The 20,096-nt window shown below is 38.0% G+C and overlaps 1 protein-coding gene across 1 annotated transcript in view; it reads left to right on the top strand.

The window, feature by feature from the left end:
- Window positions 1-7,203: 7,203 nt before the first annotated feature.
- The window catches only part of LOC311591721 (vomeronasal type-2 receptor 116-like), a 39,578-nt gene continuing 26,685 nt past the window's right edge, over window positions 7,204-20,096 (top strand). The window contains exon 1 of the mRNA XM_084771639.1: window positions 7,204-7,834. Coding sequence (XP_084627765.1) covers window positions 7,584-7,834 — 251 coding nt within the window. The 5' untranslated portion in view covers window positions 7,204-7,583. The remainder of the gene's footprint in view (window positions 7,835-20,096) is intronic.

Raw genomic sequence — 20,096 nt, 5'->3', positions numbered from 1 at the left:
ATATAGAAAGAGTGAAAAGATTGAGGCCTTAAAAGGGGAAATGAATAAATCATGCAAAGATACAGGAAAATACAAACAGGTAAAGGAAATGGATAAAATGGTCCAAGATCTGAAGATGGAAACAGAAACAAGAAAGAAAGCACAAACTGACGAAATCCTGGAGACAGGGAACATAGGGTGGAAAACAGGAATTACAGAGGTAAGCATCGCCCAAAGAACACAAGAGATGGAGGAAATAATCTCAGTTGTAGAAGAGACAAGTGAAGAAATTGAAGTATCTGTCAAAGAATGTTAAATATAGAAAATCCCTGACTAAAAACATCCAAGAAATCAAGGACACCATGAAAAGCCAAATCTAAGAATAATAAGAATAGAAGAAAGAGACGATTCCAAGCTGCAAGGCTCAGAAAAAAATTTCAACAAAATAATGGAAGAAAAAGAAAATCCTAAACACTGAAAATACAGAACAAAGAAAAAATGTTAAAAGCTGAAAGGGAAGAAAGCCAAGTAACATATAATTGCAATTCTATCAGAATCACCCCTGACTTCTGAGCAGAAACCGTAAAAGCCAGAAGGGCCTAGGCAGGTGTCTTAAAAACCCTAAGAGATCACAGATGCCAATCCAGACTATTATGCCAGAAAAACTTTCAATCCCCATAGATGGAGAAAACAAGATATTCTACAGCAGAACCAAATTTAAGCACTATTTATGCACATGCCCAGCTCTACAGGAGGTACAAGAAGGAAAACACCCACCTGAAGAGGTTACCTACAAACCCAAAAGGCACAGGATATAAGTAACTTCACTACAGAAAAGAGAGAGAGAGAGAGAGAGAGAGAGAGAGAGAGAGAGAGAGAGAGAGAGAAATCACACAAACATACTATGACAACCAGCGTCAATATAAAAGGAACTAACAGGCCCTGGTCATTAATATCTTTCAATTTCAATGGACTCAATTCACAAAGGAAAAGACAAAGCTAACAATGGATTTATAAACAGGATGGATCACTATGTGGCATAGAAAGATAGATATTACCTGAGAGTAAATGGCTGGAAAAAAGTTTTCTATGCAAACGAACCCAAGAAGAACACTGGAGTAGACATTCTAATAGCTCTTAAAATAGAATTTCAAGAAAATTAATCAGAAAAGATGAGGAAGGACACTTCATACTCATCAAAAGAAAAACCCATCAATTCTGAAGACCTCAATTCTGACCATCTATGCCCCAAATACAAGGGTATGCACATTTGTAAGAGAAGCATTAATAAAGCTTCAACCATAAATAGTCCCACACACAATAATAGTGGGAGACTTCAACACCCCATTCTTGCCAAAGTACAGGCCAACAAAACAGAAATAATGACACTAACAACCAAGCACAAAAGAATACACCTTCTCAGTATCCCTCAGAAACTTCTCCAAAATTGACCATACTGTTTGTCACAAAGAAAGCCTCAACAGATATAAGAGGATTGAAATAATACCTTAGATCTTATCAGAGTACCATGAACTACAGCTAGACCTCAACAACAACAATAATAAAATGCCTTTCAATTGTATGAAAATTGAACAACTCTCTACTCAACGACAAGTGACAGATTCCACTTACTAAAGTCGGATCACGATTGGGTAAAAAATTAAATAATCCTACATCCTATAAGAAAACAGAAGTCACCAAAAGTCTCCCAACCAAAAAAAAAAAAAAAAAAAAAGCACATGACCAGATGGCTTCAGCACAGAATTCTACCAGACCTACAAAGAAGAGCTAGTGCCAATACTCTTCAAACTAATCCACAAAATAGGAACAGAAAAAAAACCAGTCAAACTCATTCTATGAGAACGCAGTTACCTTGATACTTAAACCACAAACAGACCCAACAAAGAAAGAGAATTTCAGACCAGCTTTCCATATGAACAGTGACACACAAATACTTAATGAGATGCTCACAAGTAGAATCCAAGAACACAGATGAAATGCCATCCATCATGACCAAGTAAGCTTCATTCCAGGAATGTAGGAATGGTTCAGTGTATGGAAATCCATCAATTTACTTCACAGTATAAAGAAACTTAAAGGAAAAAAACACATGGTAATCTCCTTAGATGCTGAAAAAGCCTTTGATAATATCCAATACTTGTTCATGTTAAAAGTGTTGGAGAGTTCAGGGATAGAAGGCACATATCTATACACAGTAAAGACGTTACACAGCAAGCCTATAGGTAACATCAAACTAAATAAAGAGAAATTTGAAGCAATTCCACTGAAACCAGGGAGAAGACACGGCTGTCTTCTCTCTCTTTAGCTCTCTAATATAGTACTTAAAGTCCTTTCTAGAGCAACAAGACAGCTAAATGAGATCAAGGGGATATAAATAGGAAAGGAAGAAGTCAAAGTATCACTATTCCTAGATGGCAGTATATATAAGTCACCCCACAAAAATCTACCAGGGAACTCTTACAGCTAATAAACACCTTCAGCAAAGTGACTAAATACAAAATTAACTCAAAACTTCAGTATGCTCCAGTATATAAAAGACAAAAGGGCTGAGAAAGAAATTAGGGAAACAACATCCTTCATAAGCCTCAAAACACATAAATTATCTAGGTGTAACTCTAATCAAACTAGTTAAAGACTTCTTTGAAGAAAATTACAAGTCTCTGAAGAAAGAAATTGAGGAAGATATCAGAAGATGGAAAGATGTCATGTGCTCATCGATAGATATAATTAACATAGTAAACCTGGCCATCTTACCAAGAGCAATCTACAATTTCAACACAATATACTAACACAATTCTTTACAGACCTTGAAAGAATGATTATCAACTTTATAAGAAAAAGTACATAAAACCGAAAGGTAAAAACAATCCTGTACAATAAAAGATCTCCTGTTTTAAAAACTGCTTGGTGCTGGCATAGAAACAGACTGGTGGATTAATAGAATTGAACTTAAGACCCAGAGATAAACCCATACACCTACAGAAACTTTATTTTTGATAAAGAAGCCAAAACCATACAATGGAAAAAAAAAGATGGAATGTTCGGCTAATGGTGCTGGTCTAACTGGATGTCTACATGTAGAAACATGAAAATAGATTCATATTTCTCACCATGCACAAAACGCAAGTCTAACTTTGATCAAGGACCTTAACATAAAATTAGAAACACCCTTTGGGGACACCAGCACTGTGGGAGGCTCTTCAGGAATAACACTTAGATACACATTAAACCCTCTTAAACAGTCAAGAAGTGTTTAGGTTTGCTGAGATGCCCTTAATATGTAGGCACCCGGGGCTGGAAAGAGTGCCCAGCAGGTAGAAGCTCTTCTCGTCAGGTATGATGACTTCCATTCAGTCCCCAGGACCCATGTGCTGAAAAGAGAGCAGACTTATAAATTGTTCTCTGACCACTCTGTGTGTCCCTTGACTACACCCATGCACCCAATAAAGATGGATAATAAAAAAATAAAAGATGTAGGTACCTAAAGAAAAGCAACTAGTAGTACCTGTGAGAAGCTGCTGATAAAGGGAGCTTAGTTTGATAAGGGAGAGGGGTTCAGAAAGTAGTCGCCACTGACTGGAACCTAGCAGTGTTCCATTAGAGTTCATTGAAACAGCACTGCACACAATTCTCTCCACCTCTCTCAAAATCACTCAAAACACTCTACATATCTGCTTGTTCTGACATGTTGTGTTAAACCACGCTTCTCACAGGACCCCGTAGAATGTTCTCATTTGTTCGTGTGTGTGTGTGTGTGTGTGTGTGTGTGTGTGTGTGTGTGTGTGTGTGTGTGTATGTGGTATGGGATCTGGTCCAAATTCCATCAAAATGTAATTGAAGCTTCACCTTTCTAGTTTTGGGTTTTTCTTTCTTTAATCTTGTTAGGGATGCTTTTTGGTGTACTTTAGCCTTGAGATAAGGCTCCCCAAGTCATAGTTTTCCTGAAAAGTTCATTTTTAAAAGACTGTTTGTATCAGGGTAGAGCGCTAAGTGAGGCTCCAAGGATAGGAGTCATTGACAGACGAGATAAATACAAACCCCGAAGTCAAACCCCCTCTTCCAGATCATGTGATGGGTGTTGCCTGGTGTACTGGGTAGTGAGACCTGGCTCTTCTGTTAATCTTTCTTACTAGATGATGAGTGGACATGAGTTTGTTTGTTGAAACAGGCCATGTGTATAGCCACAGTCTTGTAGACCTAGGCTCCCAAAGCAGTAACTTCTGTACGTGTACTGTTTGCTCCTACTTGAAAGACCTCTCCACAAAGAAGCACAAATTACAGCTGCAAGTCCATGTCCCCAGATTGTTCACCTACAAAAGCATGCTGAGCTCCAGATACAACTAAACACACAATTTTAGTTTACTGAATAGCTAGTGTGTGTATGTGTGTGTGTGTGTGTGTGAGAGAGAGAGAGATAGAGAGAGAGAGAGAGAGAGAGAGAGAGAGAGAGAGAGAAGTGTGTATTAGTAAAAGAAAAGTCCTTTAAGAAGGCATTTGAGTATTTTTTTAATGCAATCATTTTATTTTTCTACTTGGTTTTGCTTTTAATCATAGGAAACTAAAAACTATTCTTAGAATTGATGTTTTCTTCTGATGTAATAATGGAAGCCAGAGAAGTTGTATTTCCTAAAATAGCCCCAAAGTATATCCTTGAACTTACTAGAACAATGTTTGATAATCAAGTAATTAGGGTTCTTTTGTGTAATCTCTTGAATGACATATAAATAAACAATCTCTTAAGACAAAAAAAAAATAAAAAATAAAATCAGAAACACTAAATGTATACAAGAGAAAGTAGAGAAGAACATTGAATTCATTGGCACTGGAGATAATTTATTCCTAAACAGAATGCCAACAGCTCAGGATCTAAATGGGACCTCATGAAACTGAACATATTTGGAAATGCCAAAGACACTGTCAACAAAATAAAATGAGAGCCTGCAGTCTGGGAAAAGATCTTCACTAAACCTACACGCAACAGAGGTTTAATATCCAAAATATATAAAGAACTCAAAAAATTAAACACCAGCAAACCAAATAATCCAATTAGAATGTGGTACAGTGCTAAACAGAGATTTCCCAAGAGAAGAATATCAAATGGTCAAGAAGAACTTGAGGAAATGCTCAGCATCCTTACTCATCACAGAATAGCAAATAAAAGCAACTGTGAGATTCCATCTTACACCCTTCAAACTGGCTGAGATCAAAACCTCAAGTAACAGCATGTGCTGGAAAGGATGTGGAGAAAGGGGACCACCCCTCCATTGCTGGTGGGAGTGCAAATTTGCAGTTTACAAATCAATCTGGTGATTTCTCAGAAAATTCCAAATACCTCTATCTTAAGACCCATCTATACTCCTCCTTGGCATAAACTCAAAAGATGATCCACCATCCAACAAGGACATTTGCCCAAGTATGTTCATAGCAGCATTGTTATTTGTAATACCCAGAAACTGTATACAACCCATATGTGCCTCAACTGAAGAATGAATAAAGAAGTTGTGGTGCATATACACAATGGAATACTATTTGGCTACTAAAACAAGGACATTATGAAATTTTCAGGCAAATGGATAGAGATAAAAAGATTGAGTGAGGTGTCCTAGACCCATAATGACACACATGATATATACTCACTTATAAGCAGACATTACCCATATAATACAGGATAACCACACTACAATCCACAGACCTAAATGAGCTAAGTGACAAGGAGGACCCTAGGATGGTTATTAATTATAGTTCAGAAGGGCAAATAGAATAGACAATGGAAGTGTTTGAAGGTAAGGAACAGGACAAAAACCTACCATAGATATCTTCTGAAAGACTGCACCTAGCAGAGCATCAAACCAGATTCTGAGACTAACAGCCAAACTTTGGGCAGAGCACGGAGAGTGCTTTGGAAAAGTGGGGGGATGTAAGTGCCTAAGCGGAACAGGTGCTTTACAAGAAGACCAAAAGAGCCAATAAATCTGGGCCCAGGTGGACCATTGGAGACTGATGAACCACACAGGAATCTGTATCAGCAATGAAGAGTTTGTTTTTTCACAATCACTTCTGACATTGTAGCATTGTTTTGTGTGTGTGTGTGTGTGTGTGTGTGTGTGTGTGTGTGTGTGTGTGTGTGTGTGTGTTTCTGTTTGTTTTGTTTTTGGTCAGAAAATGCTAAGAAAAAAAAGATTTTAAAAAAATGCCCAGTCCTCTTACCAGGACTTTCCATCCAACCCTCATGTTTAAGTCTCATGGTTATCATGCATCAAAGAATCTTCTTGAGGAAATTGTCAATGAATTTCCCAGTCTACAGATTTAGTACTCCAAGGAAGGAACAGCATTTAGTTCATGGATGCACAGGGTTGTTCTATTACCCAGGATTTCAGGGACAAGTGATTTACTGAGAGGCAGATGTCTCTTTCCTTGTCATTGCATAGAATCTTATAATATACAGGTTCTGTCAATATGTACTCATTGTATATTGCCAATCTAGACACAAAGAAAAGTCCCAACAAGCGACAGTTTGATCAGTTAATATTTCTTAATGTGCTGCTTTCTATTGTTGTTTCTTTGAGGTTTTTGTTCCTTCTACTCACACATCCTTTCTTAGGGGTGTCAATTCATTTGGAGGGCCGATTTTTATTACCATGTCACAATACAAGGTACATTCATTGCTCTTAACTCCTAGTGAGTAGGAAATAGAGCCCTGCACATGATAGCTTCCTTCAGTATGTTAGGTGATACCTTTAAATTATTATACATTTTTACAGAATGGAGAAGGATTTCTCACGTACCCTAATGTTTTCAGAGCAGTATAAACCATGGGTGAACACACTGCTCTAGGTGCAGGAGTGGAGTACAAGACACCTCTACTCAAAGACTAATGCAGGATGAATGGAAAGAGAGAGAGGGAAGAAATTCAAATCACAGAATGTAAGAGGGACTTGATTTTTGCACTGAAATTAAGTAGACAATTTGGAAATGAGAAACGTAGCAGGACCATTGGCATTTCCAAAGTGAGAAATAAGTTAATCGTGTTGTGGGTGCACACATCAAATTGTTCTGCAGACATAAACATTCACAGAAGATAATCTGAAACCCTTATAGCCAGCCATAAGAACGGGCTCCAATGGTGTCTTTGGTTCCCTGTGCATTCATGGAATGGGCATTTTTTTTCAGGCCTTTGCCAATTCATCTAACATGGCAAACACTAACTAACGCAGGATGCTTTTGTCAGTCAAAATTGTTGTCACATAAAAAGTTTCATGCTTCAAACTTGGCAAAAACAGCCCGATCAGAAAGCTGACTCCCGAGCTCTTGTTGTATGTCTTCTTGTGTGAAGTCATGGTCCCCCTGGCTAGAGAAGATCCAAAAACACATTTTCCCCCGACTTGTTTTTAACCCAAACACAGAGCCTCAGATGTAGAGCCTAAGGGAAGAGTTTCAGAACTCTCAGTGGTGGTGGAGTTGGTGTGAAGGAGAACTTTTGATAATGAGTGCGCCAGCTGCACTAATTAACAAAGTTAGAAGCATGCATGTTCACAAACGCTCGAGATTAAATATATATAGCTGCTGAACATGAATTGATACAAATGCACCGGTGTTCTGGCTGGGCAGATACTTGTGTAACTATGATGTTCTGGATTTGTATCTTTGGGCTTCTGTGTATCCCCGTTTATCTATATGCCTTTACTGAAAACGAATGCTATGTAACAATCAAGGAATCTTTTTACCATGAAGGAGATGTGACACTTGGTGCTTTTCTCCCTCTTCATATTTACTACACAGGCAACAAAGTTCCTCATATAAACGTGCCAAATGCATACCAGGACATTCACGTACAGTAAGTACAAGTCTTCATTGTATGAGTTCAGAATTCTTGTGACTTTAAGAGTATATGAATTAAAACTTCCTTATGTTTTTCCACAGTCCTTCTTTTCCAGTTTTCAAATCTCTTCAAGTATATTCCTCTTTCTGTCTCTCTGTTTCTGTCTCTGTCTCTGTCTGTCTGTCTGTCTGCCTCCCTCCCTCTCTCTCTCTCTCTCTCTCTCTCTCTGTAACCTCTTTCAAAGGATAAGCCATAGTTTTTGTGTTACTCATTTTGTTTTCCTTGTGTGGTTGGAACTTAGTGATAATCCTTTGTCATAGTTGTAATGCCAGATGAATTGATTATTTTCAGTGTTATGATTTCAGCCAACAGCTAATTTAATCTAAGTATGACTTGTACTCTCTGGGCTTTCCTTAAGTCCATATGTGCCTCTGTGGGAAGAGGTGATGTCACTGAATGCATAGACTCCTGTCTGGAGTGCCTGGAATGCTGCTAGAGTGACAAGCATTAACTTGGCTATATGCAGTTCATTTCACAACAGGACTGTCACCGTTACATTTTGGGAGCATTTTTCTGCTCTACACATACAGTTGTATATCTCAGTTTTTATATCTCAGTGTTTCTTTTCTAATATTTTTTATTCTCAGGAAAAAGTTTTAATCTTTACATGTTTCCTATGTTTGTTTTCAGTATTTTCTCATGTATATGCATATGCTCAGCAAGATATTCTTTCTGTGAGGGTGGCCACTTATGGCTGTTTTGGCTTTTTTTTTTTTTTTTTTTGGTTAGTTGTTTTTTGGATTTTTTTTTTTTTTTAGCTTTTCTGGCATATGTGAGATTAAGGAATTGCATCTGAAAAGTCTTAATTAATGACAAATATTCAAGTGAATCTTCACTGAGAAAATAAAGAATGCTTATTCCATACAGACATCCCAAATATCTACAGATCAATTTGAAAACACCTTGAAAAAAACAATAGAGCTTGTAAATATCTGAACACATGAATAAATTGGTAGGAAGAAAATGGGCAGAAATTTACTGCATATAATATAGTTATGAAGTTAAATTTTGTTCAGTGTTACATTAGTGTCTATTTGTTTAAAAACTTGGTTGGGTGTTAATTATAACTCAAGCACAGTGGCAGACATCTGATGGTAAAAAAAAAACATCAGATATTGTAGAAATGTTTTCAAATATTTGGTGTGAAACTAACATAGCATAGGTAGCCACAGATCCAAAATTTTACATGTAAATGTAATAATGTATATCTCAATGCAGTAATTTGAGGTAGGCTTAATATCCTAAGGATAATACTTTGTTTCACATAAAAATCACAAATTTGTCACATATACCTAGTAGCATGGGGCCTTTGGGTGCCTTTGGATGCTGTGTGGAGACCCTTTTACCTTACCATAATTAATGTCCCTTGTTACTCTCCTTTTCCTCTGCTGTCTACTTTCACCAGCTCAAGCACCAACGTACATGTGTATGTGTTTTTCTTTGTACCATGCATCAACAAGCCCACATGTGATAACACTATGATTTTTATTGCATGAGCCATTTGTGTCTGTCTTGTCCTTCATGCATTAAAGGTTCCTAATCTGTAAAATATATTCAACTTTTTATTAAATCACAAATAAAACCAAAGTAGTTCATGAAAGAAAACAGTATTTTTACTATAAAAGATTAACAATCTCATCTAACACAAAGCAAATCCTAAACATTTTTCTGAATATACTTTAAAATTTTGTATCTTTTTCTGGAATAAAATATAGATAAAGTGGAGCAACTTAAAGTTTTCTAGGATGTTCTGGTGTCTAAAATAATCCTTGTTTGTTTTCTCCATTTTTATTTTTTTCTATATTTTTAAAAATTTGTGTGTGTTTCAATTGCAGTCTTGGTGTTTTCTTTTACTCTTTTTGTTTTGTTTTTAGAAACAAAAGCTCACTAACTCTTTATAGCATTGACAGTTCTATAACTTACAATGTAGACAAGGCTGGCCTAGAACTGAAAGAGATCTGCCCATTTCTACCTTCTGAGTACTGAAAATAAAAATGTGAACTACCTAAGCTAAATGTTCACTCTTTTCTCCCTTTCTTCTTTCTTTCTTTCTTTCTTTCCTTCTTTCCTAAAAACAGTGTTTCCCAGTATAGCCCTGGTTGGTGTTATAGTCTCTAAGTATACCAGGCTGGCCTTGAACTCACAGATCATCTGCATCTGCCTCATGATGCTGTGGTATCATCAAACCTGCCTTCCCTGTTTTTAATAATAATGATTTGCTTGGGTTTTGTTAAGTTTGTCTATTTGCATTTTAAAGATGGAGAAGGGGTGGCATAAATTTGGATGGGTTTGAAGATAGAAGAAAAAAGTAAAACAGAAGGAAAGTGGAAAATATCCTTTCATTATAAAAGAAAGATATTATATATGTTCATGAACATGCGCATCTTTAAATATATTAGACAAAATGAATGTTTAACCAATCTATGGAATCCAGAATTCAAACTCAGTGTATCAAAATTATGAGACAAAATCAGTAAATGTATGTTGAGTTTTAATACATGCTTATGGCACACGATGTGTTGCCAAAACATGACTCTAGGATAAAGGGATGAAATCTCACTTATAAACTTTCCATTTCCTAATCAGAGCTTTGTGTTAGGAGGCTTGGAGACCTTCTGGCTGATTTACCATGAAATATGTAGTAACGATTGAATTCTATAATATATTGCAAGCATTTGTTTTACAATTATCTAATAAAAATTATTATATTCACCTCCACCACCACACCATCTCATATGCACTCTCTCCACTCCTACCTTCATACCCAACTAAGTCTGTGTTTTTATTTTTTCAGTTTACTATACTTTGTGTCCTATAAATACTATTGTAATTGGAGCCTTTCCCTGAGTATTCTCAACCCCCTAGGGATCACAACACTGAAGAAACTGACCATATTTCACCCAATAACTGTTAAATCTCAATAGTATCTCAGCTAGGGGGGAGATTTTTGTGCCCATCTCTTCTCCATGATGGAATTTTGCCTTGTTTGAGAATGGTCTTACACATGCTGTCATAATTTTTGTGAGTTCAAATGTGTAACTAATCTGTTTTGGATAGAAAATACTGTTTCCTAGAGATTGTCCACAGCCTCTGGCCCTGACAACTTTCCCACTTATCTTCAGCCATGATCCCCAGCCCTTTTAGTAGGCTTGTGATATGTAAGTCACATTTATGGCTGAGCACTTCATAGTCTTTTACAATTTCTGATATACTCTGTCATTGCTTTCTTTGTTATTTGCCATCTGCTGAAAAAAAAAGCTTTGCTGATGAGGGCAGAGGGATGCACTAATGCATGTGTACAGCAATAATTCACTAGGACTTAAGTTCATACTGTGTCCATTTAACAGAATTATATCATTAAGTATATCCCTGGGTCTGTAACCTACCTAATTACAGACTTGGCTATTTTTATAGTGCCAAACATGTGGTCCATATTATTGAAGGAACCTTATATCAAATCATTAAAAATATTGGTTCAATATATAATATTTGTGCCCATTTTTATACTATAAGGCATATCATATATGGCCAGCCATTACTGTAGTCCTCATGGTTCACAGATGAGTGAGAGTTATGATTATTTTTATTTTCTTTAGTACCATACATAGAACCTTTCAGCACTATGAATATACCCAGGAAAGATAAAGCATCCAGGTGAGTAACAGCTTGATTTTTCCACGTTGTATAATTCAATTATATAGCATTCTCAACAGTGGCATCTTGCCACCAAGATTGCAAGATCCAATCTTGTACCTTCCTAATATAAATTCTAGATAATGAATAGGAAAGATGTACAGCATATGACTTTCTTAGCGTGAATCAGAGTAGTCATTCCCACAGTTTACAAGTTTACTGAGATGTCCAAAATTCTGGTGTGTTATTTTGGTACCTGACATTTTGATTTGGTTATGATATGTTTTTTTACTTAAAATATTTTCATTGCTCATCTCTGTATTCCTATTTTAGTCTTTGTAGTCTGTCACCCTGCTCCTAAATTTTGTGGTTTTCATTATTTCCCCCTGCTAAATACAATTACATCTTTACTTATTAGTTTTAAATTAGGGCATATACAAAGTCTTTTGGTTTTTTTTTCTGTGAAGTTTTTAAGATAACTACATTAGGTTTAAAAGAAACACATCTCAGAGCATGTACGCAATCTGTAAATCTTAGCACCACCTCAGAAAAAGCATATATTGGAGATATGAAAAATACAAAGTTCTTTTGACCCAGCAGATATATGGTATACCAGCAGTTACACTAAATGAAAATAAGTTTTTGAAAAGGAATAGGGGATTACAAAGAATCATAGTTGCAAACATTTTGATGAAGGAAAACAAACAACTAAGTGACTAAAATGCCAGAATTTGGAAGAAAATTTTGATATCTAAAAATGCACTATTTCTTTTCTTTTCAAGTATGTTTACTATAGAATTAATCTCCTTCCATTAATATATTTCCAAACTATTTTAAAAATATTGATTTTCTTTTGAACCCTGAACAATGTCTTAATATGAAATATTTCTATATCCAAGTAAAGAACAATTTACTAACTCCAATCTTAAAGATACTTTTAGCAACAGCGGCAGCAGCGGCACCAGCGGAACCAGTGGCAGCAGCGGTGGCGGCGGCTGAGGTTTGCAGCTCGAGGCCTTCTGATGGAGGCAACTGGAGTGGTCGCCAGTGGGAGTTGCTGCGGGAGAGGGGACTCTGGACAGGATTTGGGTCATGTGGTGCCTTGTGACTCAAACTGGACTTGGCAGACAGTTCAGTCCCAGAATCCCATGTTCGCTCAGTGCGCTGTGCCATGGAGACACTGGCTCAGCTCAGCAAGCAATTCTGACTGAGGCACTAAATCAGTGCAGCCACAGCTCCCCTGCTGTGATGCGCTCAGTTCCACCCTAGGCATCAGCTCAGCACAGTTCTCTTGCTGTGACCCAGGCTGGGCGGAGCACTCAGTTCCACCGGAGGCGCAAGCTCAGCGAGCCACAGTTCTCCTGCTGTGACACAGGTTAGGCTGAGCGTGCAGCTCCACCCTAGGCACCAGCTCTCCTGCTGTGACACAGGCTGGGCAGAGCATGAAGTTCCACTGGAGGCACAAGCTCAGCGCAGCCACAGTTCTCCTGCTATGGCAGACTGTTCAGGCCCTGAGAATCTAGCTGAGCTTGGCACATGGTTCAGGACCAGTGTCCCTGGATGGACTTGGCAGGGGACCCGGAAGGCTGTGGATACCTTAGCCTGACCCAACGCTCATTCAGAGACCCAGAACGATTGGAAGACCCAAAGCAAAGGGGAGCTGAGGATCACTGGCTGTGAGAGCCCAAAACAACAGGGCTAATCTCCTGCCATCCACACCAGTGAACCATCAGAGCTTCCAGCCTATGGAAATCATGAGAAAACAACTGAATCTATCGTCAGACTCCTTCCATCCAACTCTGGAAGTTACCCAACAAAAACAGAGACAGCAAGTTGTCTAAAGGGCAGCGTAAAAGCATATGCAAAAAAACCCAAAATAACATGGCATCTCTAGTTTCCAGCTTTCCCAAAGAAAACAACCCAGAGAACTCAAATACAATGGAAACACAAGAAAATGACCTCAAATCCTTGGTAATGAGGATGATGATGGAGGAAACAAATAAAATTCATAATCAGATGCAGGAAGATGCAGCCAAACAGGTGAGAGACATAAAAGAAGCACATAGAGTGGAACTGGAAAATTTTCAGGAAAATGCAAACAACCAGATGAAAGAAATCAAAAAATCTATTCAAGATCTGAAGATGAAAATGGATTCAATGATAAACACACAGAGAGAAGAAAAAGGAGAACATGAGACCTCAGAGAAGAAGGCGAGTGACACAGACGTGAGCTTTTCTAACAGAATCCAAGAGATGGAAGAACGAATCTTAGGGCTAGAAGATACAATCGCAGATCTTGAAGCAACCATTAAAGAAAGTGCCAAATCTGGAAAACTTCTGACACAAAACATCCAAGAAATTAAGGACACCATGAAAAGAAGAAATCTCAGGATAATAGGCATTGAAGAAAGAGAAGATATCGGTCTCCAAGGCCCAGAAACTATTCTCAACATAATCATAGAAGAAAATTTCCCCAATCTAAAGAAAGAGATGCCTATAAACATACAAGAGGCCTACAGAACACCAAATAGAATTGACCAGAAAAGAAAAACTGCCCATCACATAATAATCAAAACACAAAACATACAGAACAAAGAAAAATATTAAAAACTGCAAGGGAAAAGGGCCAAATAACATTTAATAGCAAACCTATCAGAATTACACCTGACTTCTCAGCAGAGACCATCAATGCCAGAAGGGCTGGACAGAGATCCTGCAAACCCTAAGAGACCACAGATGCCAGGCCAGACTACTTTACCCAGGAAAACTATCAATAACCATTGATAGAGAAAACAAAATATTCCATGACAAAATAAAATTCAAACAGTACCTATTCACAAATCCAGCTTTACAGAAGGTACTAGAAGGAAAACTCCATCCCAAAGGGTCAAGCTACAACCAAAACTACTCAGGAAATAGATTACTATACCATGGCAAAAACACAACTACACAAAGGTGCGACTGGAACCAACATCAAAATTAAGACTCTTAACAGTCACTGGTCATTAATATCTCCCAACATCAATGGCCTCAGTTCTCCAATAAAAAGACACAGACTAACTGAATGGGTGCATAAACAAGATCCAACATTCTTCTGCATTCAAGAAACACATCTCACCCATAAAGATAGGCATTACCTCAGGATAAAAGGTTGGAAAAAATATTCCAAGCAAATGGTCAGAAGAAGCAAGCAGGCGTTGCCATTTTAGTATCGAACAAAATAGACTTTCAACCAAAATTAATCAAAAGGGATGAGGACGGGCACTTCATACTCATCAAAGGTAAAGTCAACCAAGATGATATCACAATTCTGAACATCTATGCTCCCAATACAAGGTCATGCACGTTTGTAAAAGATCTGGTAAAAAAGGCTTAAACCACACATCGATCCCCACACAATAATAGTGGGAGACTTCAACACCCCACTCTCACTGAAGGATAAGTCATTGAAACAGAAACTAAGCCGAGAAATAACATCATTAACCAATGCCATGGGTTAAATGGATCTAACAGATATCTATAGAACCTTTCACCCAAACAAGAAAGAACATACCTTCTTCTCTGCACCCCATGGAACCTTCTCCAAAATTGATCACATCGTAGGTCACAAAGAAAGCCTCAACAGATACAGGAGGATTGAAATAATACCTTGTATCCTATCAGATCATCATGGGCTTAGGCTGCAATTCAACAACAACAGAAATAACAAAAAGCCTACACGTATGTGCAAACTAAACAACTCTCTGCTAAATGACACCTGGGTCAGGGAAGAAATAAAGAAAGAAATCAAGGAGTTTCTGAAATTCAGTGAGAATGAAGGAACAACATACCCAAATTTGTGGGATACATTGAAAGCAGTGCTAAGAGGAAAATTCATAGCACTAAGTGCCTTTAAAAAAAATTGGAAACATCGTACATAATGACACAACTGGAAGCCCTAGAAAAAAAAAGAAACAGAAACACCCAAAAGGAGTAGACGTCGGGCGATAATCAAACTCCGAGGTGAAATTAAAAAAATAGAAACTAAGAAAACAGTCCAAAGAATCAACAAAACCAAGAACTGGTTCTTTGAGAAAATCAACAAGATAGACAGACCATTAGCCAAACTAACTAAAAGGCAGAGAGACAGTATTGAAATCAACAAAATCAGAAATGAAAAGGGAAACATAACAACAGACACTTAAGAAATACAAAGAATCATAAGATCCTACTTTGAAGGCATATATGCCACAAAATTTGAAAATCTAAGGGAAATGGACGATTTTCTTGATCAATTTCACTTGCCAAAGTTGAGTGAAGAACAGATAAACAAGCTAAATAGTCCCATTTCCCCTACAGAAATTGAAGCAATCATTGATAGTCTCCCAACCAAAAAAAAAAGCCCAGGGCCAGATGGTTTCAGTGCAGAATTCTACCAGACCTTCAAGGGCGAGCTAATACCGATACTCTTCAAGCTACTCCAAAAGATAGAAAGGGATGGAACATTACCAAATTCATTCTGTGAGGCCATAGTCTCATTGATACCTAAACCTCACAAAGACTCAACAAAGAAAGAGAATTTCAGACCAATTTCTCTTATGAACATCGATGCAAAAATACTAAATAAAATACTTGCAAAACGAATACAGGAGCACATCAAAGATATCATTCATCATGACCAAGTAGGCTTCATTCCAGGCATGCAGGGGTGGTTTAATATATGGAAATCCATCAATGTAATCCACCATAAAAACAAACTGAAAATAAAAAACCACATGATCATCTCTTTAGATGCAGAGAAAGCGTTTGATAAAATCCAACACCCATTCAGGTTTAAAGGTGTAGAGAGGTCGGGGATACAAGGCACTTTTCTCAACATAATAAAGGCTATATACAGCAAGCCAATAGCCAAAATCAAAGTAAATTGTGAGATACTCAAGGAAATTCCTCTAAAATCGGGAACAAGGCAAGGCTGCCCACTCTCTCCATATCTCTTCAATATAGTACTCGAAGTTCTAGCCAGAGCAATAAGACAACAAAAGGAGATCAAGGGTATTCAAATGGGAAAGGAGGAAGTCAAATTATCCCTATTTGCAGATGATATGATAGTCTACATAAGTGACCCTCAAAATTCCACCAGAGAACTCCTACAGCTGATAAACCCCTTCAGCAAATTGGCTGGATACAAAATTAACTCAAAAAAGTCTGTAGCCTTCCTATACACAAATGACAAGCTTGCAGAGGAAGAAATTAGGAAAGCCACACCCTTCACATTAGCCACAAGCAATATAAAATATATAGGAGTTACTCTAACGAAGCAAGTGAAGGACTTGTATGAAAAAATTTCAAAACTCTGAAGAAAGAGGTTGAAGATGACATGAGAAGATGGAATGATCTTCTGTGCTCATGGATCGGGAGAATTAACATAATAAAAATGGCCATCCTACCAAAAGCTATCTACAGATTCAATGCAATCCCTATCAAAACACATACACAATTTTTTAAAGACATTAAAAGTTCAATTCTGAACTTCATATGGAAAAACAAAAAAACCAAAATAGCTAAAACAATCTTGTACAATAAAAAATGCTCCGGAGGAGTCTCGATACCTGATCTCTAACTGTACTATAAAATAATAGTAATTAAAACAGCATGGTACTGGCACAGCAAAAGGCTAGTTGATCAGTGGAATCGAATCAAAGATCGAGATATGAATCCATACACATATGGTCACTTGATTTTTGACAAAGAAGCCAGATCCATTCAGTGAAAGAAGGATAGCATCTTCAACAAATGGTGCTGGACTAACTGGATGTCTATGTGTAAAAAAATGCAACTGGACCCATATTTGTCACCTTGCACAAAACTCAAATCCAAGTGGATTAAAGACCTCAACATAAAACCAGAGACACTAAGTCACTTAGAAGAAAAAGTGGGGAAGAGCCTGGAACATATTGGCACAGGAGACAACTTCCTGAACATAACACCAATGGCCCAGGCATTAATGTCAACAATTAATACATGAGACCTCATGAGGCTGAGAAGTTTCTGTAAGGCAGAAGACACTGTCAAGAGAACAAAGCGACAACCTACAGACTGGGAAAAGATCTTCACCAACCCTACATCTGACAAAGGTCTAATATCCAAAATATATAAAGAACTCAAGAAATTAAACACCACCAAACCAAATAACCCAATTGAGAAATGAGGCTAGGAAGTAAACAGAGAATTCTCAACAGAGGAATATCAAATGGCTGAAAAACACTTCAAGAAATGCTCAGCCTCCTTAATCATCAGGGAAATGCAAATCAAAACAATTCTGAGATTCCATCTTACACCCATCAGAATGGCTAAGATAAAAAATTCAAGCGACACCACATGCTAGCGAGGATGTGGGAAGAGAGGAACAGTCCTTCATTGCTGGTGGGAATGCAAACTAGTACAGCCACTTTGGAAATCCATCTGGTGCTATCTCAGAAAAATGGGAATAGGGCTTCCTCAAGAGCCAGCTATTCCACTCCTTGGAATATACCCAGAAGATGCTCCAGCACACAACAAGAAAGTTTGCTCAACCATATCCATAGCAGCCTTATTCATAATAGCCAGAACATGGAAACAGCCTAAGTGTCCATCAATAGAAGAATGGATAAAGAAACTGTGGTACATATATACTATGGAATACTATTCAGCTATTAAAAACAAGGAATTCCCGAAAATTGTGGATAAATGGATTGAGCTAGAAATGATCATAATGAGTGAGTTAACCCAGAAGCAGAAAGACTCAAATGGTATATACTCACTTATATCTGCATATTAGCCCAAGGGGCATGTCACATGAAAGTCTTCAATTACCAGGAAACCGGGACAGTGGGGAGGACATCCTATTGGGACTCTAGATGAGACAAGCCTGGGAGAATGACAAAGTAGAAGGATCCAGAGGGTCCTAGAAACCTACAAGTAGAACATTATGATAGGCAGATTTGGGCCCAGGGGTCCCGCTCAAACTAAGGCACCAGCCAAGGACAATACAGGCTGTAAACTTTAAACCCCTACCCAGATCTAGCCACTGGACAGAACATTCTCCACAGTAGAGTGGAGAGTTGTATATGACTTTCTTACGTACTCTGGTGCCTCATATTTGACCACTTTCCCTGGAGGGGGAGACCTGGTGGCACTCAGAGGAAAGACGCATGTTACCAAGAAGAGACTTGATACCCTATGAGCATATACAGGGGGAGGAAATCCCCCTCAGGAACTGTCATATGGGAGGGGAATAAGGAGAAAATGGGAAGGAGAGAAGAATGGGAAGATATAAGCAATGGGATAACCATTGAGATATAACAAGAACAAATTAATAAAATAATATATATCTTGGAAAAAGGGAAGAAAAAAGAAACTTTTGTGAACAGCACATTTTGACACTAAAATGAAATGCTATTCTTTGTGTGGAGGGCTTTTGGCACCACTAAGAGTGGACATTTTGTCCTCACCATGTTCTTATTAGACAGATTAAGAGATGCTTTATAAAGCAAATTTCTCTAGGAGCAAGTGTGAAGATCTGAGTTTACATTTTCCAAACATCAGGAATGTGATCTTGTAAGGCAATGATCATATGAAGGGTAGAAACAGAGAGAGTTGACTTGCTACAAGATTGCTGGCCAGAGTGCCAGGCTTATGTGTGGAAAACCACAAAGAGAATGTGGGGTCAGTTGGGGTGGTCCTCTCTCTCTTTCACGGCACTGAGTAAGGAGAGGCAGAATCTCAGCTATTCTAATGCCAAATAGGTATGCAGGTTTTCTAGGCCATCCAGGTCGACATGGACAAACTCTGTCTCAACCAATTAAGTAATTAAGTAAGTCTTTTGATAACTAAATAAATGACCAAGAGACACTGTATGAAATAATTTGGACAGCTTGGACTGAACCCTGGATTTCCTTCTCTGTCTTGCACTAATAGCTATTGAGACTTTTACAAAACTGTATCTTCACAGAGACTCATATCCACATAAATAAGGCACACAGCTCATAAATATACAAAATGGTCAAAGGAATTCTGGTGTGGATTCACATAAATTAATCCTAGAAATTCAGCGGTAGAGGCATGAACAGCCCCACGTATAGGTTCAGTTTTCTTAACCAACATATTTTATTAGAAACTTATTAACCGAGCATATGTCCCTTATAACCTGACTAACCAAAACAATAAGAAAAGCGAATTAAAAAATAGCAAAGCCATAAGGATATCAGTTCCGAGGAACGATTCTCCTGGCATTGTCAGCAGGATTTTTTTCTGCTGGAACCTGGAGTAACCAGAACCCAGAACCTCAGCAGGAGCCTGGAGCCCTGAAGCCTTCCCTTGAGCTGTTCTCTCTAGGAGCATCTCGAAGTGGAGCAATGGACAGCCAAAACTATCCCAAGTCTCCAAAGGCCCCACATCCTGTTTTGGGTTCATTTATATATCTCCTCCCAGAGTCTGTTCATGGATCTTTTCAGCTGACAACAATCAAGCTCTCACATGAGGTGGTTTTTATTCTAGTGGATTAACCTCACCTGTTCTCTCACAAGACCATTCCAGTTCCACAGTTGGGATCATAACAAAAGCAGAT

The sequence above is a fragment of the Acomys minous genome (genome assembly GCF_964271855.1).
Source record: "Acomys minous genome assembly, chromosome: 20".
Classification (NCBI taxonomy): Eukaryota; Metazoa; Chordata; class Mammalia; order Rodentia; family Muridae; genus Acomys; species Acomys minous.
This window is presented reverse-complemented; position numbering and strand designations above follow the sequence as displayed.